General features: G+C 35.3%; 1 protein-coding gene across 1 annotated transcript in view; it reads left to right on the top strand.

Annotated features, from left to right (window-relative positions):
* TMEFF2 (transmembrane protein with EGF like and two follistatin like domains 2) overlaps positions 1-26,076 on the top strand; it is a 272,104-nt gene that overhangs the window by 125,215 nt on the left and 120,813 nt on the right. The window contains exon 5 of the mRNA XM_037850652.1: positions 17,027-17,123. Within this exon, the coding sequence (XP_037706580.1) occupies positions 17,027-17,123 (97 nt within the window). The remainder of the gene's footprint in view (positions 1-17,026; positions 17,124-26,076) is intronic.

Genomic DNA, 26,076 nt, shown 5'->3' with positions numbered 1-26,076 from the left:
TTTAAAATCAACTCACCAAAGTGAATTTTCTATGTTGCAATAAAATTCCTCCAAGAAATTTAGAAACAAAACACTACACATTTCTAGCTGTTTCAACACCACCTTTTCTTCAACATATCAGGGTTTTGGAATTTGTGGTTTCAAGTGTAAAAACTGAACATAGTCACTACTAAGATAAGCCAAACGTTCTCAGAACTAGTGGTAGCAACATAAGGCAGGTTGATACCCAGGTTGGGATATGCTGTATCAAGTGACATATTAACTTCTCTACTGGCTTAGAAGAAAGATTTGATGTCTGAAAGCAAAGGCATGAGATTGCAATAGGCTCCCACTCTTTCAGCCAGCCGACCATTTGATTTATTTGATGAGTGATTTCAGACAACCCTCTCAGACACTGAACTGTCAGAGAGTTATGTTGCTGAGTGATAAGAAACCATCAGAGATACCTAAATCTTCTTTTACCACTGGGAGTTTCATCTGTTCTGGAATAAAGAACATTTTTATGTATGATGTTTCTATCCAGATAGTTATAGGAATATTCAGAAAGATTCAGCCTTAAATCAAATCTATACTGACAAGAACCTTAAAACTGTACAATATTTTCCAAGAATATGTTAGAAAACACCTTATTTTTTATTTCATTTTTATTGTTTCCCAAAGGTTGGAGAGATCATTATTATACATTAAGAAATCCATTAATCTTTTGATTAGCATTTTTTCTTGTATTTTCCTTAGAGACAAAGCAACAAATGAAGAATTTTCTTAATTTGATCTCTAGAGTAATCACAGATATAGATATCATATCCTTTAACAGATATGCTAAACACACTACTAGGTTTTTTAATGTACATTTCTATCCACCAAGAATGCTACTGGCTTCTTAATTTCACTGAAGTTCTTGGACCGAATTTTGTGTCTATCCTAAGGTCAGTCTGCTGATCATATATAGTCTTGGACTTTTTAATTGGAGTTAATCAAAGTATTTTCTCTTAAAAAGAAAAGTTGAAATCCTTCCCAGCTGACTTAAAACTGGTGTGAAAACCTGATTTTAAAAACATATACTATAAAGTGACTCTCTTGACTGTTGTATCCCACCCACAGATTTCTCTCAATAACCAGTGGTTTTTCACTAAGGAGTTATAGTACACCCACCTTGCCCTGGAGCTCAGCCAGATGTATCTGATACAAAAAAAAGAAACTGTCCTTAAAACACACCTTCCACATTTAGAAATTCTTCACCTGAATATTTTTCCATTCCTTTGAATTAGAACATCTGTACACAAACAAATCATTACCTCAACCATCTGACCCTCTAAATGTAAAACTAAGGTACATGCTTTTTTGGTATCCCTTTTTAAGCATTAGGAGTGCAGTTGACAGCCTCCTTGTCAGGCAATGTGGGAGCCAAGGAGGAATGAAACTGCTGTAATGAGATACAACCCATATTTCTCATGTGGAATATAGCAATCCAGGCAGGGCCCTCTTCATTTTTAATGCCTGTATTGAGTTGGTAGGAAGTATTTCTAGATGGAAGTGATTTTCCTGAAAAATGATCATAATGCAGTAAAGATATGATTATTCCCCATGCAGTCATAATTTGGCATATTTTTGAAAGAGATGGTGCTTAGTACATTTAATCCATTTTTCTCCCCCTTCTCCTCCAGTTGAAAATGCTGTCAATCCCAGTGCTTGTACATCTGCATAATTCCATAAGGATAGTGCTTCAGAACACAAAGAAAAAGCAATTGAATATAGAGACAAAATTTTTTGCTGTGTATCAATATTTCACAAGGCTTTAAGTATCACATTTCATTAACTTTTTTTGAGCCATACTATATACTTTTCAGGAAAAGAATCTTCTAGTGATTTTATCTGATATAAAAATACAAGTATGCATGAAGAAGTCTAAGCAGCATTGGGAAAAAATGAAAGCCCCAGTACAGAATTCTGTATAGGTTTGAATTTGGGCAGGAAGCAGGAGGTGTTTTGAGACAGGAAAATAATGTCTTTTCATTTGGGAATACCCCAAATCAGCCACAATCTGACCTTTATGTCAAGCAGCTTTTAGGGCTTAGAAGCATGGAAGTGAGCATAGTTCTCAAAAATACTAATAATTATTAGGAAACATTTTCTGTATGCTCTATGAAAGGAAAATTGGGCCTCATTAAAGATGTAAGAACATAGTATATTGCATCTTTTTAGTAGTTATTATCTATATTATCTCTGTTGCTATGATTAAATGGTCCTAAATCTTCCAACAGCTTCCCCCAATCTTCTCCCTGATGAGAGCATAACATCCTTCCAAACATTATTTATTTCTGTTCCCCTCTCCCACATAAGACAAGGAGAAGGGCATATATTTCTTGCTTCTTACTGCCATTTCCAAACTACTACCAGTGCAATATGGCATCATCATTCAATAAACTGCTACTTATTTAAAGTTCATGTTATTTGCTTGTATCATTCATCCTTTTCCCTTACTTTGTTATAAGCCACTGAACTCCATGTTACTTCCATTTTTCTCAATAAACCAACACTTGACTCACTTTCATGTAATCTATTCCAGGGTACCCATCAGGTAGCTGGGTAGTTGCAAGTTGTTGATGAAATTCATATGACCAAAGAGATTGCATCCACAGCCTCTCAGCCTTGCCCCCTGACATATTAAGGTTATGCTAACTTGAACAGTGGTAACAACCTTCCCCACAAAGCTTAAAAGACAAAGGTCCATTCCTCACTCTTACCATATGTTCGCTGCAGGTTGACTGGGCAAGGTGTTAGTGGGGGAGGTTGGCTTTGCCAATTCCAGTCAGCCAGGGACCCAGATTGAGGGGGTAGCCATCTTGAACAGTGACTTCATACTTGCATCCAATCCATCAGTAACTCCTCTCTGTTCTTTCTCCAAATTATGTACCATATCTGACCACTTTTTACAGTCTCCTTTCCACAGTCTCTTAACTTGGCCTCCTCTCTTGCCTTTCTCATATACCCTACACATAGAAGGCAAAGAGTGCTCTGGAGGGTCTCTAACCAGCAATTAAATGTTCTATCCAGAAATGACCTATGTCGTGTCCACTCAATAGTTCATTAGTCAGAACTGGTTACATGGCCCATACAACCACAAGGAACCAGGAAACACAGTCCTGTCCTGTGCCTGCACATTTTTAATATGCAATATTAATAACTAACCCAGGGTCTATCTGATTTTTCTTCTGGCCAGATAGTTCCCTAGACCTCTCAATTTTGGTTAGTCATCTGACTTTGCGATCACATCTTTCTCTGTGTGCTAGTACGTAGACTACTAAAATCCAAAGATCTCTAACTCTTAAATTCCCCTCTCTGACCACTGCTTCCTATCAACTGCCAAACACTGCGCTAAAACTGGATACAAACATGAATGCGATATAATGCTTGACCCAGAGGAATTCCGAGGACATTGGGAGAATCAGACTAATAATCCAACCATCACAATGTGATAAGAACTAATAAGAGCCCACACAGCTCTGGAATGAAGGAGAAGGGAGGAAGGTGAGAATGTCTCTCTTAAATGCTCAAATTAGTAAGAATTAGCCATGGAGGTAGGAAGGAGACACACTGCTATACACAGTGAGGACAGCATGTGCAAACCTCGGCAAAACTACAAGCACAGCTGTAGCATATGGGACATGTCAGGGGGCCCAGAGATGCAGGTGAAGTGACAGGTCAGTGGTAAATCATGAAAGACTCAGAATACAATGATAAGGACCGTGAATTTTAATCCTGTAGGCAATAGGGGGCCTCTGAACTAAAGAGAGTTGCATCATAATCAGACTTAAATTTGTTTAATGCTCAGTATTTCACCATCATTAGAAACACTTCCATTGACTGTTAAACTGAGTCCACAATCTTAAATTAACTGAACATCAGTAAAGCACCACAAAAATACAAGATTTTTAAAATTTTTGTTAGTAATTTCATTAATGTAACCCACAATTTTATAATAAAATATATGCTTTGATCTCTTTAAATGTTCCCTTCTTGGGTTTATTTTATCTACAAATTGTTTTTATTTATCCTCAAAGCTAAATGATATTTTTATAACTGAAAATTTCATCCCATATGTACAGCAATATTATAATTTTTAAAACAACCACTAAACAGAAATAATAAGCTTCTACAGTCCCTGCTAAACATCAGTCTTCATGGTTTAGGCCAAGCAGTTTTCATAAAAACTTGAAGATAGATTTTTTTCCAAATCCAGCAAAAACAGGGAAATTGATTCAGTAGCAATGCCTTGCAAGTCAGGTGTAAGAGGTTTAAAAATAAAAGGTTCATGAATCTTGACGAAGCTATGAATGGGAGTGTTTAGAGTTTGTTTAAAAACCTACAGTTTCAAAAATTGGTGTCATTATGAAACTCCAAATAGAAATGGTTAACCTTTTAAAAATTTATCTCTTTCCATTTTTCTCTGGATAGCCTGGCAATCTAATGGCTATAAAACTTTTCTATAAAACCATTCATTTTTGTTTTATATCTAGATGTCTTTGTCCACAGTTATTCATTCCTTCCATCTTACCATTTTTGACTGAGCTAATCATTCTGTAAGTAGATGTATTGATTAGCTTAATGTCAATTTCTAACCTATTCTAGCACCTCAGCATTCTTAGATCATATTGTGGGTTTTGCTTTGTGCTCTGTTTTCTTTTTTCCTTTTCGTGGAAGATGTTCATAATGTCTTCTTTCACGCCTTGAATCAAATACTTCTGACCTTTCTATACAAAAGCTTTTGAGAATACAGTTTTTCTTCTTGTTTTCTTTTGTTTGGGTGTTGATTTGAGGTAATTACGTGAAAGCGCTTAGTCTGAGAGGGAGCAAAACAGGATACTGGGGTCTGCCTTACTTGGCTGCTAGTGTGGGCAGATTCCAAGATGGGGTCTCACAAACGGGATCTTGAGGAGCCCTAAGGATTAGACAACAAATGAAAGATTTGACTTCAGCACTTGAGGGACAGTTGTAAGCTGGGAAAGAGCATCAAAAAGCATAACCAAACTCCACCAACTGAGCCAATACGCAAAAGGGAAGTTGTCGAGATGAGACAGAGTCTTTCAGTGTGGAACAAGCAGGTTTGGAAGGAGGTTATAGTTCATTTTAGCACAAGACAAACTAATCTCAAATACTGAATTCTAACCTGACATGCTTCCCATTGCTTTGGTTATTGTGATTCCAAAAACCAAAGGCTGGGCCTTAAATAGCAAAATCAGACTGGAACATATTATATGCAATTCAGAAAAATTATTGTTGTAATCCACCAATTTTATGAAATTTTACAAAAAGCTGTGGCCTCTTAAAATTTCCCTCAAGATTATTACTGCTGCTCTTTTATTTCTTTGACCTATTATACCAATAAGTTATCTATTTAAACAAGCCTTGCTATTTATAAATTTAACTTTTTTAATCTAACTTGGACTTGGAAGACAGACTTGGATGGAGTATGTTTTCCAGGCTTCCAGTGAAAACAAACACTCTGCCTTGTCCATAGCAGGAACTTTAAAAAAAAAAAAAAAAAAAAAAAGGGAAAGGAAAGGAAAGAAAGAAAAAAAGAATAAATCCATGTTTGATTCTTATTTTCATTAATAAGAAAAGAGAGAAAATATCTCTTGAGTGTTTTCTTTGTTCCAAGGTCCAGTACACTACAACAAAGCCTGGAGGTCTGAGCAATTTCTGAGGATATCTGAGACTTCTTACTTACTCCTTCCTCAATCCTTTTACCTTAATATAAGCAACCAAATTAGGATGGTTTGGGGGAAAGATTTCCTCTATAAGTTCCTCAATATTTTTAGTTTTCTGTTTTTAAACTCTTTGTGATTTTTATTTCCCTGCTTCCACAAAAACTTCTATTTCAGTACCATTATAAGGCCACTCACAAGGGCCAAAAATTCATGTTTCTGATGCTCAGCCTTGGTTTCCCTTAAGAACCTTCTTACTTCAAATGAGAGGATAACTTTACTTCACCTATAATACTTTCTTAATGATAACGCCTTTGGCAGGCAGAGCAATTTAGAGGGTGCAAAGCACTTTCACACATCTTCCTGTTTCATCTTCACCACAGCCTGTGAGCTAAGCAGGACAGGCATCTTGCTTTACAAATAAGAAGCCCAGTGATCAAAAAAGAATCTGAGCAACCTGAATCCAGCTCTGCCTGTCATTTCCAATCAAGAAATATGCATTTCAGTAAAGTGCGTGGGAGATACACTAAAGAGGCTAAGTTTGCAAGTATGAAGATGAGCTAGTTAGAAGTTACTATAAAGTTTAGGCAAGGTGTGATGAAGATGTGAACATGACAGTGATGATAAAAACAGATTGGAAAAAATGCTTAGAAAATAAACTTGGCAGATAAGTTGTTTCCAGATTGTGAAGTTCCTCTATCAGAACAAACACTAAGGAGGTTAAAGTTAACTCTGTTGGAAGTTTAGTTTTTATTCAATGATTCAAAGGAAATTTTCATCATGAAATGCCTTAAAGTTACCAACACCAAATGTCATTGTACTATAGACATAAAGAAGTACAAGTTAATAAAGATATATCCTTATTAAATCAAAGAGTTCGAAGAACTAAGTACAAAATTGGAAAGCAACAAATAGTGTAAGAAAGACCTTGGAACACTTTGGTCTTTATTCACAATCATTCGTCTACAGCATTTCACATTTTCTCTTCCCTCCTTCTCACAGTCTTTCTTACTTGTAAATACAATAGATACAACAAATACGATCAAAGGACACCTACTCCATCTTCACCTTACCAGTGTCACCTGTTCACTACACCTGTACCCTCACACTCTGCCATCTCTCCTAATAGAACAGAAAACTCATTCCCATTTCTAAGACCAACTACTACACCCATGCCTAAACCCCATCCTTTCTCAAAGACCTTATTTTTATAATCATCCCCTTCCTCTCCTATCAGTTTTTTTCCTCTCTGCTTGATCATTCCTTTCAGTATACAATGATGTCTCCACACCACCTATCCATAAAAATTCCTGTCTTAACCCTACATCCTTCTTCAACTAATGTCTCATTCTCTTTACCTTCATTAGCAAATTGTGCAAAAGTTTTGTCTGCAGTTGTGGTTTCCACTTACTGATCTCCCAGTCTTTCCTTAATCTGTTCCAGTTGGGCTTTGTTACCCACTATGCCTTATAGTAGCATATCTAGCCCAAGCCAACGTTTATAACTTAACCAATAAAAAATAAATTCCCCATCTTTCAAGTATTCAATAGGGAAAAATATTTTTAAATATATAAATATGCATAAAATGTTCAAATTGATTATACTGGGGATAATAAAGATATTTTTGCTTATAATTATAACTAATATGACAAAGTTCCATAAAGTCTGGTATAGTAACTTGTTCAAAGTGAATTTTACCAGACATTATACCAAACTGAATGAGATTTTTCCCTTCCTTCTTTCTTTTTATCTTATCTCCCTCCTTTCTTTCCTCTCTTTTTCCCTCTCTTTCTTCCTTCCTTCTTTCTTTTTCCTTCCCTCACTCTCTTGCTTTCTTCCTGTCTTCTTTCCTTCCTTTCTCTCTTATTATTTTTTTTAATCAACTGAGTATCTTCAGTTTTGACTCAAACAGAACTGAGTGAAATCATTCAGGCTTAAATGATTACAATAGAATTGTGCCTCAACATAGGAGCTTTCTATTAATCTCTTAAGTTATTTTTAGTTGTTCAGAAGATAAATTATACGTGATTTCTAAAGAAGCATTGTCAAGCTCTGTCAAACCAGCTTCATTATGAAAAATTAAGTTTCTGTAATGACCTCTTCTTTTGAAGTATTTAATATGAAATGATATTTGCTCAGTCATGAACTTGGTCTTTAAGTTTTCAAATCATTTTTAGAATTTTAAACCATCATGTATAAATATAATTTTAGTGTTCCTTTTGTTTTTGGCATTTAAATCAATTAAAATTTTTAAATTTTATTGGGGCTGTGCTTGTTTCAATTAAAAGGAAGCAAGGATAATGGATTTCCTCCCTAAACTCTGAACACATCTTACTGTATTATGGCACTGATACGCTTACAGTATTATTTTATATTAGTTTTGTAAATAACAGATAAAAATGGCACTTCTGTTTCAGCATTTCAATAATATGATGTAACAATATAATTATTATTCAAATGCAAAATATCCTTACATTATAATATGGAGAAAGGAAGGTGTTTTCTTGTTCATATTTTTCTTTAAAGTCATATTAAGGTTTCTCAGGAAAAGTTGGGAAATGCAGAAGAGAATATGAATATGGCTCATAAACAACAGTTTAGAACTCTCTGGGCATCTAGGAACTTTTAGCAGCTTCCATCATTTAAATCAAACTTACATGAGGGATAGGAATATAAGGAGTAAAATTGGCACACATGTGGTAAATAGACAAGTTGTACAAGTTAAACGATGGAGTGGATAGTTTCAACTTAAAAAATTCTTTCTATTCCTTAAGTGGACTTTGCCCTTCATTGAAAGGTAATCTCACAGTTCAGCTTTTGGTGATAATAAGATAATAAGTTATGCAAGTTTTTTCAAAACTCTTTTCTAAAATTTGATAAAGTGATTTTTGTTGCAACAGATATATTAAATATTATCATTGATCAATCCATTATCTTAGTAACTAAAGCAAATAAAGGGAATAAAATTAAAAATCTACCATGGATTACTTTCTCCTCATACCTACTTAAGGAAAAAAAAAAAACACTGACCGCTAAACTGGTATTGACTCTAAAGAGAAAGAGAAAATGCATTCTAACTCTTGAAAAAAAATTCAAATTAAGAGCTACAAAAGTTTTATAAGTTTATCTCCTCAGCTTTGTAATAATTTAATGCAATAATTGAATGTATTAACTAATATATTTGGTAGTGAGATAAGTAGTTTAATGGAATGTAGAAATGGTAAGTAAAGTTCATATTTTAAATTTAGAGACCTCATTCTTTTTGTTGATACAATCTGATAGTTCCAGGCAGTGCCTACTTTATTTCAGACTTGAGGCACACGGAGTTTTCTATTTTTACATGTTTGTAGGATGTTTATTACAAATGGGATGGCTTATATGTCTAGGAAAGAAGTATACTAGAACTACATGGAGAAGGAAATGGGAACCAGGAATAGAATTGGAAAGGGGCTGCTATGTTGGGAGAAAACAAAAATATAAAGGAACAAACATGCCTTAACTATTGCAGAATATGTGCTAATACAGAAAGAAAATAATTAATAAAAAGTTTGAAGGCAGAACTGGAGAAAATTAAAAGCAGATCTAGGGTTGTATAGATAAGTAATGCCACCAAAATCCAAAGTGTGAAAAGTAATGAGAAAATATTTGTTCCCTCAGAATGTATTAATAACATTAATATATGTTGCATTAGTCAGCTTTCACCAGGAAAAGTCAGAGTATTAAATGGCCTCAAAATCTCAATGGTTTATCTTTTGCTCTGTTGACTGCAGTCAGCTGTGGCTCTACTCTATATATCTTCTCATTTGGGGACTAGTGAAAGAACATCCCCTGTTCTAGAATGTGCATTTTTTAAATGCAGAGTGTATGTGCAAAAAAGTACAAATCCACATGGTTACTTTAATATACCTTTTATTCAGAGCTTTCTTAATTCCACTGACATTCCAACATTCCAATGGCAAAAGCAAGTCATAAGGCCAAGCCCTGATATCAATGGAACAGCAAGTCAAAAGGCTATTGAGAGGAACATACAGTCCTCTTATGGGAAAGAGAGGACTAAATAATTGGAAAAGATAACACAATCCACTATACATATCATTTGCCAATAGCGTGTCTTCCATAGAGAATATGGGACTGTGAGGTCTTGAAAAGTTAAAGCAAATATGAGTCAGAGGACATATAATCATTTGATGCTGACAGAAACCAGTCTCCCATTGGTACTGAACCTCTGGCTTTTTACCTTTGAAGTTAGAGAATAGGATGACTGTTCAAAGTAAAAATAATTTTAAAAAGGAACATGAACTTTATAGCCTAGGTAGAATAAATATGACAAGAAGAATGTAAAGTTTGGACTGCTGTAACTAGAAATGTATTACCATAAAGTTCTGAAATCATTTGTGAAGTAATAGGTTATATTTTGAACATAGATTAGGATAATTTAAAGATGTATATTATAATCTTTAAAGCAACCACCAAAATAAAAACACAAAGAGGCATAACCAAAAAGTCATTAGAAGAGATAAGATAATACGAATACCAAGGAATATTAAATTTACCTTAAAAATACAGAAACAGGAAACACAGGAACACAAACAGATTGAACAAATATAAATAAAAACCAAGTTAGTAAGGGAGAGGCAAAGCCTGATTGTAGTTGTGCCTAGGAATGTCACCCTGAGTGCCTCTTTGTTGCTCAGATGTGGCCCTCTCTCTCTAACTAAGCCACCTTGGCAGGTGATCTCACTGCCCTTCCCCCTACATGGGACCTGACTCCCAAGGGTGTAAATTTCCCTGGCAATGCAGGTTATGACTCCTGGGGATGAATTTGGACCTGGCATTGTGGGATTGAGAACATTTTCTTGACCAAGAGGGGGATGTAAGACAAAGCAAAATGGAGCTTCAGCGGCTGAGGGATTTCAAATGGAGTTGAGAGGTCACTCTGGTGGACATTCTTGCATACTATGTAGATAACACTTTTTAGGTTTTGGTGTATTGGAATAGCTAGAGGTAAATACCTGAAGCTACCAAACTCCAACCCAGTAGCCTTGACTCTTTAAGATGATTGTATAACAATGTAGATTACAGAGGGTGATGGTGTGATTGTGAAAACCTTGTGGATCACACTCCCTTTGTTCCGTTTGTGGACAGATGAGTAGATAAATAGGGACAAAAACTGAATGAAAAATAGGGTGGGATGGAGGGGAAGATTTGGGTGTTCTTTTTTATTTGTATTTTTTATTCTTATCCTGATTCTTTCTGGTATAAGGAAAATGTTCAAAAATAGATTGGGGTGATGAATGCACAACTATGTGATGGCACTGTGAACAGTTGATTGTACACCATGGGTGATTGTATAGTATGTGAATATATTGCAATAAAACTGAACTAAAAAAAAAAATTAGTGGACTTAAAGCAAAACATATCAATAATTACATTGAAAGTAATGGGCTGGATATTCTGACTGGATAAGAAAGCATGATCCAACTATATGCTGTTTACAGCAAACATAAAGAAGCCAGCAGGTTGGAAGTAAAATGACGGAACCAATGAGCAAAAGAAAGATGGTGTGGCCATATAAATATCCAAGCACGGTAGACTTCAGTATGAGTACTGTTACCAGAGATTTAAATGGGTCATTTAGCAATGATAAGAAGACATAAGACTACTAACTGGCTATACACCCAATATCCAGTCTCCCAAATACTTGAAGCAAAAATTGACAGAACAGAGAATTAGAAGCAAATTAACTATCACAAGTAGAGACTTTAACACTCCTTTCTCAGTAATAGAAAGAACAAGTAAGCAAAAAAATCAGTGCAGGTATGGATGATTTGAATAAACTTAAGAATCAACTTAACCCAATTAGCATTTATAGAACATTATGCCCAACAAAAGCAGGTTATACCTTCCAGGGTGCACATGGAATATTCAACAAGTTGGACCATAATTTCTGGTTCTAAAACAAGTCTCAATAAATTTATAAGGATTTAAATAAACAGAATATGTTCTAGAACTATGGGAGTTTAAATTAAAGATCAATAAAAATAAAAAGTATGTAACATAAAGGAAATAATAAAAATAAAAGCAAAAATCAATAAAATAGGAAATCTGAATAGCCTTGTATATGTTAAAGAAATTGAATTTGTAAATAAACAACTTCCAAAACAATAAAAGACTCCAGAACCAGATAATTTCCCTGGTGAACTCTAACAAACATATAAGAAAAAAATGATACTAAATCTACACAAACCATTTCATAAAATAGAGGAAGCAGGAATACTTCTCAACTCATTGTATAAGGCCATTTTACCCTGACACCAAAATTAGACAATGACAATACAAGAAAATTACAGCCAGTATCTCTCATGAACTAGAAACAAAATTTCTGAATAAAATCTTAGCAAATTAAATTCAATAATATATCAAAAGGATTATATGCCATGATCAAGTTTGGCTTATCCCAGGAATGCAAGGTTAGCTTAACATATGAAAAAAATTACTTAATAAAATTTATCATGTTTACAGATCAATGGAGAAAAATCATATCCATATGGAAGAAAACAAATAGAGGAAACTCAATCTCTACTTCACACCATTTACCAAAATCACCATATACTTCACACAATATATTTCCCACTATATACGTCACACCAAAATTTAATTTGAGATATATCATAAACCCAAATTTAAAATGCAAAAATGTTTAAAATAAATAAAAATAGAGACTTGGAGAAAGCATAGGAGAATGTTTTCTCTGGCTTGGATCAGGAGAAGACTTCTTAGAAGCGACTTGGAAAGCACAAACCATAAAATAATAAAATGGATAAAATTAAAATTTATCAAAATAAAAACTTCTCATTAAAAAAAACCATCAAGCCAATAAATAGACTGAGAGAAAATATTTGCAACACATATACTTGACAAAAGACTTGCATCCAAGATATGTTGAAAATCACTGCAATTCAAGAATCAAAAGATAAACAACAATAAAATTTTTTACCCGAAAATTCAGTAATCACACTCCTAGATACTTGTCCCATAGAAATAAAAACATAATGCCCCTAAAAAGTTTTCTACGAGAATATTTATAGCAGCTTTATTAATAATTATTGTTTTAGTTGATTATTGGAAACAACCCACATGTCCTTAAACTGCAGGAGTGATGAATTAACTGTTGTCTATTCATCTCAGGGACTACTACTTAGCAGTACAAAAAATATGATGTTGATACACACAAAAACCTGGGTTAATATCAAAAGCTATCATGCTGAATGAAATAAACTGAATGCAAACATTACATATTTATGATTGCATTTATTTGGAATTCTACAAGAGGTAAAACTAATCTGAGGCCATAGGGTTCAGATCAGTGGTTGCTACTGCAGGCAGGATGGTGGGAAAATAATGGAAAGAGGCACAAGGGAACTTTCTGGGATAATGGAAATGTTCTGTGTCTTGACATGCATTCCTCAAATTTACTGAAAGGTGCAATTAAGATTTGAGCATTTCTTTGAATGTAAATTGTAACTCAAGTTTTTAAATGAATTTGCAAAACTATATTGGAATATTATATTCCACCATATTTTTGAAAATAATATGAAACGGATTAGTAATATTGCAAGAGACACAGGAATACAGTGTAAAGGATTAGGAAGAGAACAGGACTCATCTGTGCATCAGTTTACAGGACGGCCAGTGAGAGGACCTGAACTGGGTTAGAATAGGGTGGTGATGACAGAACTTTGTTAACTTCCTGATGAAACCAGCAGGGCAGCGAGATTTGAGAGGTCATTTGATCGTTTCTCTTAATTCCCTAATCCCTGATTTCCCTAAAAAAGATTAAATCAGTTTTAAGTGTATAGCAGCATACTAGGTATAATGTGCCTCAGTAGTGCTATCTCCCTCCTCCCTCAAATTTCTCTCAATCACTTGCTAAAAGCTAATTTTCTTTAGAATAAAGGGACAATTATTTTACTTCACAACTCAAAATAAAAAGCTTAAAATGTAAATAACTGCTTACAATAATACTTTAGGATAATTGAGTTTTATTTGTATCTAATCAGTGTATCATGGCTATAGCATCTATCACGGCTACAGTGACTTTCAAGCTTTTGTGACTGTGCTCTTTAGTAAGAAATACAATTGACATTGCAACCCAGTATATATATATAAATAATACCTACACTTGCCGAAGAAGATTCATTCTGATGTTTTCTATTCTAATAGTTTCTGTTCCATGTTTACAAAAATGCTTGGTGTAACCCACTGTTTTAGTTTCCTTGGTGCTAAAGCAAATACCATGTAAAGTGTTGGCATAAAAAAATGGAAATTTATTGGCTCACAGTTTTTGAGGCTAGAAGTCCACATCAAGGTATCATCAAGGCAATGCTTTCTTCCCAGAGACTGGTGTTCTGGGGCTGGCTGCCAGTGATCCTTGGTCCTTGGTTCCTCTGTCACATGGCAATGTGCATGGCAGCCACGCCTGGCCTTTCCCTTCTCTTCTGGCTTCTATTGATTTTCAGTCTCCAGCTGCTCCCTCTGTGGCTTTTATGAGGCTTTCAGAAATAAGATTAAGACCCATCCTAGGCCACACTTCTCTGAAGTAACCTCATCATGTGGTCCCATTAGAAGTGTTCACACTCATAGGAATGGGATTAAGTTTAAGAACATGTTTTTCTGGGGTACATAGCTCCAAACGACCACACCCACTAACTAGATTTCACTACCCACTGATAGGTTATGAATTGTGGTTTGAAAAACATGGTATTATCTTTATACTCAAAATGCAACCTATGAACCAGCAGCACCAGCAGCATCAGGGGCTTGTAGGAAATGCAAAACCTTAGGCCACACAACAGACCAACTGAAGCAGAATCTGCATTTTAACAAAATCTCCAGGTGCTGCATGTGCATTTTAAAGTGTGAGAAGGCCTGTGCTAGATAATGCATGAGGAGGAAGCTCACAATAGATAAAGAAGTCTTCTTAGTATTGTTTGTGTTAAAAAAACAAACAAACAATATCTACCAGAACTTCTTAGCCCAACACTACTTAAGAACCACTGGTCTTCAAAGTTAAATAAAAGCTGTGCACTGATTACAAATATATGTGTATGTGTGTGTACATATAAGTGTGTGTGTGCACATCTATATGTATAGGTATATTTATAAAGGTACAAACCTGTGTTTCAGGTGATGTAGAAAGATTTGTTTTTATTTTCATGGTGGATGACTTCAAATAAAGGCATTTTATTCCCGAAGTATTTATAGAAGATTGCTATTGCTACTGCTCATTTGCTTCTCCTTGGGGAAGAATTTCAAAACATCTAGATTCTACCAATAGCCATCTTTTTGTTAAAATGTAATGTGACTTTCAGTAGAAACATTATTAGCTCTGCTGAGTTAGCACAGTTCATCCCCTGGATTACTTCCAGTAGATCCTTAACCAAGGATCTCTACTGCTGAAGAAAATGGGGCCACCCCTAAGTGACTATCACTGCTCATTTAGGACCTTCCCAATGCGTTAGTATGTTTCCTGAATGATGGCAAGTTTTAGTCTGGCAGTTGCTAATCTTGCTAACACTAAAAGGCTCTCTCCCATTAGCAGCTTCTGTGTTGCATTAATAATAAGAAAGTAATAGAGAGACTGACCTCAGCTGTGCAGTCTCCCCTGAGGTGAAGCCCCAGTTTCCCTCTTATCCTCTCTGGTCCACTCTAATGGTCTTGCCTGTATTATAGTAATCAGGTGGATAATAAGATAAGTGCTGCCTCTTCTATCAGAGTCTGACTTTCCTTCTTTTCGGGAAGAACAACTATTTTTTAGACTTCCAAATTTAAAACTGTACTATCAAAACTGCAATTGAAGTTGATCTTTTTAATTCATAATGTTCTTGTTTCCTTTATGTAAGTGCAAATCAAGTCCAGAAAAAAAAAAGTTGCTTTAGAAAAAATAAATCTCTGTACCTTTCCTGGAAGAACTATGAAACAGAGAACTCTTATAGAGATGACTTTTTGCCTTTTTTTTTAATCAAATCACTCACAGCAGTAAATAAAAGAAAATCAAAGTATAAAGACCTTTGTTTTTATAAATATTAAAAACTCTTACTAGAAAAATGAGGAGAAAATGTCATTTAATAACCAAATTAGTAAGGCTGGATTTGATAGTTTCTGGATGCCTGTTAATAAAGTGTGCCTCATTAAAATTATTATCTTATTAGGGGTCATAAAGACTGGAGCCAATGCTATACTTAATTGCTTGTGTTCTCCTATTGAAGACACTTAACTTTTTGGAGAAGTGCACTTTTTAAAGAATCTTTTGATTTAAACATCTGTTTTTCAGTATGTGATCTGTCCATGAAATAAGGTTATCTGTGCAGAAGTTAGGCTGCTGCAATTTTTCATTCCTAAGCAAAACTATTTTTGCTTTCAGCTATATATTTTTTAATTAGGTAAACAGTAATCCATCACTGCAAAGTGTTGCTCGGATTTTCATTCCTTGCACTCAAAATAGTAGAAATTTTTGCTAGATTTACACAATTGCATCCTGATTTTGAGAGGCTAATTTTATGTTTAGGTTATATATATTGTCCTTTTTTTTGTATGTGTAATTTGGGAAAAAAGAAGTACCAGTATGTTTTAATAATCACCATCAGTGATTTAATATATGCATTTTCATATCTCCCTCACAGGAAATCACCATAATCAGCTTTGTGAATATTCATATGCATTCTAATTATATGACAGTGAAATACAAGAAATTACAGTACAAACTAAATAAAAGCTGTCTTCTAAAAACTTATAATCGGCCTATTTTTCTTTATAGCTATTTAACATCTTGAAGGAGAAGAGAGAGATTGTATCTAATAATTCGGGACTGCCCCTATAAACTTTTAAAATTATATCTGCAAACCTTCTTTGAGTGAGAGAGTCTATAATTTAGGAAGGAGAAAATGCCAAGTATGTTTTCACAAAGTAGAGGCTAGATTTTTCCTCTAGGCAGGTAACAATCTAAATCCCTTTTAATTAAATAATGCTTTCAAATGGTTTACTCATTAGCCAAGCAATTTTGGTAAATCTGGTAAAAATTTTTATTGTATTATTTTGCTTATAAGAAGCAGAAATGTTCACTACATACCAATGGATGTCATGTTATTGTTAGAGTTGTCCTTAAATTTAGGGAAGAAAAGAGTTGAATATGACGTTCTTATGAAGACCCAATAGCAAACAAATCCATTGGGAAGGTAGCAGCTTTAACATTGAACAGCTTTCGTGTTGTTGCTATTATGCACACTAAATTCCTTTTATTTTATTTTTCTTCTGCACTACAGTTCATGAAGGCTCAGGAGAAACCAGTCAAAAGGAGACATCCACTTGTGATATTTGCCAGTTTGGTGCAGAATGTGATGAAGATGCCGAAGATGTCTGGTAACATTCTATTTTTATCACTTTAAACAAAATACTAGTAGGGATTAATTTCCCTTTATTTCATCAACCATTCTCTAAAATAAGACATTATTAGCATTATTGTTTCTTATCCAGTTCTCAAGAGAAAAATAAATGAGGGCTATGATAACAGTAAAGACTTTCTGGAGCTGGATTAAGGGGTGTGTCAGCCAGGCAACTACCCAGGACATCACTTGACAAGGTACACTAAGATGTCACTGAGACCCCCAAATAACATCAATATTAAGAGATGGAGAGAAAAATCATATCAACCAGAATGTCTCTCAAAAAAGTATAGTGGAGAAACAGGGAAGGGTTGCTAATCTGCTTTCTATAAGAATGGATCTAAGTAGCCACAAAGATTTTATTTAGGAGTATGCATGTGTAGTAGCACAGATGACTCGGGGTAGGGAGTAGACCAAAAAATGATCTCTAGACCATCCTCTGGGATCAATTTCTCTTTTTCCCCAAGCAGTTCTTAGCTTCTCCTGTAAAGTTGTATTGAACAATTAACGAATAATATTCATTATTTTGAATGAGCACAAAAATCTTAGTCTTCTAGGGGTATCCACATATATTGGTCCTGCCCTGATCATATCCCATAGTAAACAACCCAAAGTTTGGAGCAATGTCTTTGTGGCATGATAGTATCAAGAGACAGTCTCTCTGCCTCTCTGTCTCTCTGTGTATCCTCTCTCTGCCTCTCCCTCTGCTTCTCTGATTCTTTCTCTCTTCCTCTCTGTCTTTCACACACATACAGACACATACACAGAGACAACACACACACCTCTTTAAGGAAAACAACCTGGTACCCTTTGTTTTCTTCAATTTGCAGAAAGTTTACCTATAGCAGATAGCAATCAATTTGATCAAACTTTTGCGGGCAGAGAGGATTATTCATTGAAGGGACAAGAAAAAAAAAAATTAGGGCAAGATAATTTGGGGCAAAGTGAAACAATCTATATTTAAAATATTTTTGGTTACAGATTCCAACTGAGGATTGGAATCCAAGTTCAGGATTCCAACTGAGCTAACAGGGTTTATTGGGGTAATTAAATAGGCACTTATAGGTAAATATTGCCATTCAGCAATTAGATGAAATAGCTGCCTATTAATAAGAGCATATATCATTAGAGTTTCCATTTCTGTCAAACAGTTCTAGACATTGAGCAACTGGGAGCCAAGTCAGGGAGTCAATATATATTTTGACCATCTTGAGATAAGCAAATGTGTGTTTTCTTAAGAACATCCTGGGCAGACATCTTAATGGCTATCAAATTTTATGTTTCTAAATCTGGCTGATCATCAGAATTAATTTGGGAATTTTTCACATATACCAATTCTTTTGTTCCACCCCAAATCACTGCATCAGAATTTCAAGGGTGTTAGCATAACTATTTAACTAAAGATGCAATTAAAATAATATTTCTTTCTGTCATGTCTGGAATAATGAGCTGGACCAGATTACAGGCAGCTTAGCTCCAGTGACCTCTAGACCTGCAGGACTAGAGCTGGTGCCTGGGAAGCTGCTTGCAGCTGGCAGTGGGAAAACGTCCAGGCAAGCAGAGTGTCACTCCTGGTAGTCAAGCAAAAGATAAGGTCTAGGATAAGAAGGCAGACAGTATAAAGAGATATGGGCAAGGCTGATGGCATCAGAAAGATTCATCAGTAGGTCTCAGGGCCCAGCCATAGCAACTGGTGTTCAGAAGCAGCAGGTCAGTTACAAGGAGGAATGAGGAAAAGGAAAAGGCAAGACCTCAGTCATAGAGGAATTGGCTATCAATCCAGAAAACAAAGCAGAAACTGATATGGGAAAGACTGGATAGATACCTACTTACAGGAACTAGTGCACAAAGCCAAGACTTGGCTACAATGGGCTGGGCCAAACCCCTAGGTCTTGGAAATAAATTGCAAGGTCAGAATGAAACCAGCAGCAAGGCTGACTGGATGTTGAATCAGTTAGCTTTTGGCTAGGACTTCTTGTATACCCCTAGCCTAAAGACAAGATTAGTTCCAAAAGGCGGAATAAGGCTGAACCTCCAGATGGGGGCTAAGTGGCCATAGATGTGAAGATTAGAGGGATGCAGGGGCAGGAAGCCAAGAAGATTATTATACTTCCCAGGCAAGAATGAAAAGTTGTTAACATTTAAATAAAATGTACTTAAAATGTCCAGTGTAAGCAATAAGGACTGGTGTGGAAATGATGAGCATATTGATTTTTATTTACATAAATACCTTTGTATGTTAACATATTGTACTTAGTTATGGCCATGAAGGACAGATTGGAAATGGTTGAAGGACGTAAGAATAAAACAGTAAATGAAATTAAACAGACATGGAATCAAAGAGGTCATAAAGTAAGACAGGAAGCAATAAGGGAGTGATCTGACTCCAGTACTAGTCAACAGAAGATTCCCTGAATCACATGAGTTTGATGCACTATTGATTTTGGATAAAAATGTGGCCAGGTCCTCTTGCAAACGTAAAACACTGCATATGCTGTGTGACTACAAAAACCACAACTCAATGTTTTGTTTTTTGACTCTAAGCTACAATTTTATGCATAAAAATTTCCTCAATCCTGTACTATGAAGTAGAAACAAGATGTGACTAAATACTACTAAGAAATAATGTTATTATTGTATCTGCAATATTGTAACAAAGGTGAAAAATTAATTCCTCATCTTTCTCAAACCCTAGCCTAAGAAATTAATATTTTACATTTTGCCATGAAGGCAACATCTAGTTATTTATAGATGCTTAGGTATTTCCAAGATGAAGATACATCTTCATTAGAGTTAAAAAGCCAGTAAAAGACAGCTGATCCTGACTACAAAAGTAGATGAGTTTTGAACTAAGTAAGTCACTGTGTAGATGAGGACAAGAAATAAACAAAATGGAGAGGAATAAGGAAAGTAGAATAAGGTGAGAAAAAGAGGACGGCATTGATAAATCATGATACTCATCATATCACATTTTAATGCTTTTATTTTGATAAAACAGATGGCTTAAAGCTAATATAAGAACCATGTTTATTTTCTTTGATTTCATTTAGAGGTTTTTATCTTGCATTTTCTTCTTCCCATGGAGAACACCAAGACTGTAGAAATAAGAATATTGTCAGGTTTTCTTAATAGGAAAGAAAGACCATTGCTTTTAACGATTTTTTAGGTAATAGACATTTACCTAAAAGTTGAAAAGGATTAAGCTTTCAAAGGAAAGAGTTAAAAGTCAACATGATAAGTGGTCCACAATAATTGCATCCACTCTCATACTGGGGACATCCTTTATCTGGTATGGACTTCAGTGATAATTCCAATGTCTGTGCAAAGAGATTTGCATGCCTGTTTATGGGGAAGGGGTTAATAGAAGGAGAAAAGAAAGGCTTAAAAATCATTTCTCTTTATCTCTAGACTGAAAAAAAAAGTCAAAACTAATACATTTATACATCAAAGAGACTCAAAGATACATCTTTCCAAATATAAAATTTATAAAGAAACAGAATGGCTTATAAATAAGCCAAACATAATAAAATTGACTCATTGCAAAGGAATAAAGCCCCATCTGATAGCACTGGGAATACAACTTATGACTTGAACAAATATTTCTGATGCTTGGTTGGTTCTAAAAATAGCTTTATATTCCTTTAATTATCTTGCTTGATAAATTATCTCAGTGAGTCCAAAGTAGGTCAGTAGTAACTCTTTGCCCTGGGACCTATTCCTAGGAGGTAATCAGCCTAGCACTTTCTGATGGTCCTGTCAATCGTAAGTAGTTCAGAGCCCTGAGGTTGATGCTTTATTTAATATAAGAAAAAGCAAGTTGATAGCTCAGTCTGATTATAGGAGGGACTGGGTATGAAATTGGCTGTATGCCCAACATTTCCAGGGTGTCAGAATAGATCAGAAAGGGAGCACAGGTGTAAGAGCAGATGTAGCTGGGTGACAAATGATAAAAAGGAACATCTTGTTGGCTTCATATGTATGCTTTATCATTCCCACTTTAACTTTGCTTTTGTGGTATTCTCTACATACCATTCAGAATCCATAAGCAAAATCATATTGGCTTAAATGCTATAAATTTCTCAGTAGTCATTCATTTTGTTTTTGAAAGCATTAATAATGTTTTCCAGTTTTAGTATATGACACCCTTGGTTTTGACTGCGATCGTAAGAAAGAATGTAAAGCAAAGTAGTTGCAATAAAACGAGTTCAGAAGAGAGAGTGAATGAAGCTCTATTTTGTCTTTTTTTCACTGGTGATCCATAACTGAAACAAGGTGTGGGATTTGAAACTCCTTTTGTGAGCATCTCTTACAAAGATAGTTTAGTTTGAAGTCTTTAACTTCTTGCTTCTTTGATCTGAGAAGGCTCCTTGTCACTAGGAAGACTGTGTGTAGTTGGCATCATTTCCACCTTTAATGCATTTTGGACTGCAGAGACTCATGCATATTTGAAGTGGGGCAATAGCCGTGGATGCTCCTTGGCATTGGATCACACCACACATAGAAGTAAATTAGACATTAGGTCCTGCTGACTTTAGTACATTTGGGTTCTGAGTTTGATAAGGAAAATTCAGACTCCTCTAAGGAAGACCCAGAAAATTTCTTTTAAAACTACTACTGGTCCACAGTTGAACAAAGATTGTGTTACAAGTGGAAAGTTTCCAGTTGTTTTCTACTAAGACAAAAGATGATTGATTAGGGTTGTATCCTGCATTATTCAAGGAAGAGGATACTGGTTAGTCAAAAAATTTTAACTAGGAGTTCATTCAGCCTTCCCCCAGGGGACTTCTCTTTTACTGATTTCCTTTGCTCTCTGGCCTCAGAACTGTAAATATGGTAACAGGAATCAAAAGTGGCTCCTATCATGAGTTTATTCATGAAAACAATAAGGGGCAAAAAAAAGCAACAGCAGAAATTAAATCTGGTCTAGAATGCATGCAGGAGTTTTATTGGATGGATTTATGACTTTATGAGGTGTGCTTGTCAGTTCCATGATTACTATTCTTGGGGTGATGCCCACCCCCCTCCAATTGCCTCTTACCTCACACCAGGAGGACAATGGCTGTCACCTCTGACAACTGCCATAGCATTGTTTTCTGTTTGTGCAGATGGGTGGGACTGAAGAATGAAGACATTGCTCTGTTTTCTTCAATGCTTCCATTTACCCAGAAAATTCTTCCAAGGGAGGAGGGAGGTAGTCTGCTCCTGATCTGGGGAAAGACACATCCTTCCACTCCCATATTTTCAGGGGGGAAACACTGATGCTTTTTAGCAGATGTATGCCAAGCATAAAAGTTTGAGATTGATTTTGTTATTTCCTTCTTTTGTGTATTTCCCTACCTGTCCTAAGAAAAACATAACTTGTATTTTTAAAAATTTTACCAAATAAAATAGTTACAATTCAAGAGTCCAATTGTAGTTATATAGAACCAGTATTTGTAACATGGTCTGTACAATAATGTGTACAGGGTACGGAACAGTGCTCTGTGCTGACAGAGGCCTGATCTCTGATCCAAACTTTCCTCTGCATTAGCTGCCAATCAATAGTCAAATCTGAAAATTGAAGCACAGAGCTTCAAGAGTTACTTAGAAAGATAAGTTAAAATTAGGGTAGTTCAAGTGAGCAGCAGGCAGTTTCAAAAGAAAATCTAACCCATCTTCCAAAATAGTAGGCTTATGCCTTATGAAAAATAAAACAAAAATAAAATTGAAATATGGAAATAAGCCATGGTCTTGATAACAGAGGCTTGTCTCAGATCTTCTGTGATGCTCCTGATACTTCAAATGGAATTGAATTTTCAGATAAGTTCTACAGAGCCTTTTGAATTTTTCTGTGACTGCACCTAAACTCTGTTAGTTATCATACAGTAATTAATGAAATTAAAGAGAACACAATAGAGATAAACCTAGATCTGGCTTAGAACACTAAGAAATACTGGAGTGAAATATTCTAAATCTAACATGTGTTTCACATGCTTTTACAATTTTTATTTATTTCATACAGGATAAAGCATGTAACTTCTCTTTTATTAAAAAAAAAAAAAAAGAGTGAAATCCTTCATGAAGGCAGAACAAAGGAGACAAAACTCCTAAGTACATATTGTGTTTTTACCACAAACTTAACTGTTTTAATCACTTATTTCTTTTTTTTTTTTTACTTGCCTTTTTAAAATCTTGTGGCAGACTATACCCTACCAATGAGGTATCCTCACCTTTTGATGTTAACTCAAGCTTGTCTCAATTTCCTCTTGAGTTTTCTGGGTTTCAGTTTCTAGTATATTCTGAGTCAAGGATTTTTGTGTCTTGGAATCAGGAAATGCATATTCCATGTTCAAGTGTCCCAGGGTGACATCATGGTCTCATAGGTAAAAATGTGAATTCCATTGTAGCTGTCAAAATAGGACAGAACTTTTAAAAGCACATTTTCTATGTGTCAGGTATCATCCTAAATGTTTACATTTATAAAGCCATGTAAGCCTCACAACAATTCTATGATGTTAGATTTACTAATAATCCCCACTTTACAAAAAGGATGTCAAAGCACAGAGAGGTTAAGCAGATTGTGCAAAGCCAAACAGCAAGTGGTAGAACCAGGATTCAAACCCCACCAGACTAACTTCAGAGTCCATGCTCTTAACCACTGCTTGTTGTCTCCTCATACATTTTAACATCAAGAATTGTTTGGGGCCTAAAGGCGGGGGTGGGGGTGGGGAGGACATCAACAAGCTGTCTTCAGCAGCCCACATCAGTCTGTTCCAGACACATCTCCCTACAAAGAGGATGTATAATATCTATTAAGTGATTGAACACATTGTAGAATTGTACATTATATATGGGGGGGGGAGCATGTGTATACACACACACATATACATTGAATATATATATATGTTTGATAAACTCAGTGTAGAATTTCTGTTTTTCTCAAAATAGAATATAAAAACAAAGACTTTAAAAAGCATTTTGTGATGAAATTCACCACTATCAGGTTCACATTGTCTGTGATGCCCTTGAAATATTTTCTTTCCCACCAGGTATATGTATACGTTCTTTCTTTGCAGTTTCCCTCATGCCTGTAAGGTGTTAATTTGTTTGTTCTTCATAATTGTATTGAATTATTACTTATGAAAAATATTCTTATTATGGTTGTGTGTGTGACTAGCCTTGAGGTTGCAGAGAAGAGACGTGTCTTCACCAAAACCTGATTATTTTGAGCTGTTCCAACTTTCAATTTGGAATGGCAATGGCAACCCTGAGTATGGACCAGGGAGAAGATATATTTATGAGTTATAACTACTGATAGTTTTCAGATCATTTTGTTTGGCAAAGAGGAATATAACACAGCTTATAGAGACTGGCTGTTATGATTCTTCCCTTCTTTTAATGCCGTAGTGCCGTCAGTAACGCTTTTTTAAGGGCTATGCAAAAGGCAGAGCAGATGCACCCATCGGAGTGTGGCAAGGGAGCTGCACAGCAGCCATTTGCTGAGCAAAATGGGACCTGGTCTCATTCGGTGGTACCTTTGGGAATAGCTGATGGGCTCCTTGGCTCCTTCCAAGTAGCAAAAGCAGGTTTATTACAAGCGCCTATTCTCACTGGATGAATAGAAATTGTTGGAGATGAGAAATAGAGAAAGGAGGAGGAATCATCAAAGCACATGGCAAATAAATATAAATATGCCAGGGGGTTTTAGTACCTATCCTGGTAGCAGTGCCATGCTACATCATTTTTTACCACTTAAAAATATGGTGTCAAGTCTCATTTCCCAACCTAACGTATCTTTTGGATGTTTTCATTAAATAGCGTTTGCTAGTTTTATTTTTCTAGTTGTAAAAGTAATACACATTTATCATAGAGAATTTGTAAAAATTAGAAATATGAAAACTATAGAAAAATATAATCCTACCACCTGAAGATAACCACTATAAATTTCGGGGGAGGTATATTTTCTTCCTATGTGTGTGTGTGTGTGTGTGTGTGTGTCCATGTTTTTAATGAGAGTCTAATCATACTTTACACATCAACAAAACCATCCCTTGAAAGTTTTTGCTTAACTTTGAGGCTAAGTTTGGTCATTGTTAGGAATAATGAGCAAATTTAAGAATAACATTTAAATTTGAACATAAGTACATGATTTCCATTGCCCAAATTCTAATTATTTCAAAATTTTCAGCACTTCTCAAGAAGTGCTTCCTACTATATGTGATCTAAAAAGATTTTCCAAAGCCTACAGCCCCTCTAAATATGTATAAGACATTTTTCTTGGTCAGCGCCACTAGACTACACAGAAAGTATACTGAAAACATTTCCATTGTCTGTAACCAGAGTGTTCATAATAAATAGCTCTCTGAGATATAAGCATTATTTACTGAGAAACTGTCCTCCCAAAGGTGTTTTAAATTGGGTAGAAACTGTTGCTGGTCTTCAGTGGTTTACTTCCAGAAAGTAATATATTATATGTGCCAGTTCATCTAAACAACAAATCAACAAGCTGTCTTCAGCAGCCCACATCAGTCTGTTCCAGACACATCTCCCTACAAAGAGGATGTGTAATGTCTAATAAGTGATTGAACACATTGTAGAATTGTATGCAATCAATTTCCAATCAAAAAATCAATACTGCTGAAGCTCTAAGTGCTTATGATAGTAAAAAAAATAGAAAATAAATAATGGAAACAAATATATGATCTTTCTAGTCTCTCAATGCTAAGTGAAATAAGTCAGGATTGGGTCCCTCCATCCTTTCATCACTGAGCTGTGAATGAAATGTAAGAATTAAGGATGATGCACTTGGGATGGATGACCTTCTAAAGATTGTTTACCACAACTCTTTTTCATTCTTTTAAGCCTCTTCAGAGTCTTCAACACAGTCATTCACTCTGTTCTCTGAGATCATCCTAAAATGAACTTTCTAAAATCAAAATAGTATTATCTAG

Source organism: Choloepus didactylus, chromosome 9, assembly GCF_015220235.1.
Source record: "Choloepus didactylus isolate mChoDid1 chromosome 9, mChoDid1.pri, whole genome shotgun sequence".
Taxonomy (NCBI): Eukaryota; Metazoa; Chordata; class Mammalia; order Pilosa; family Megalonychidae; genus Choloepus; species Choloepus didactylus.
Note: the sequence above shows the minus strand (reverse complement) of the source record. Positions and strands in the feature narration are given on the sequence as shown.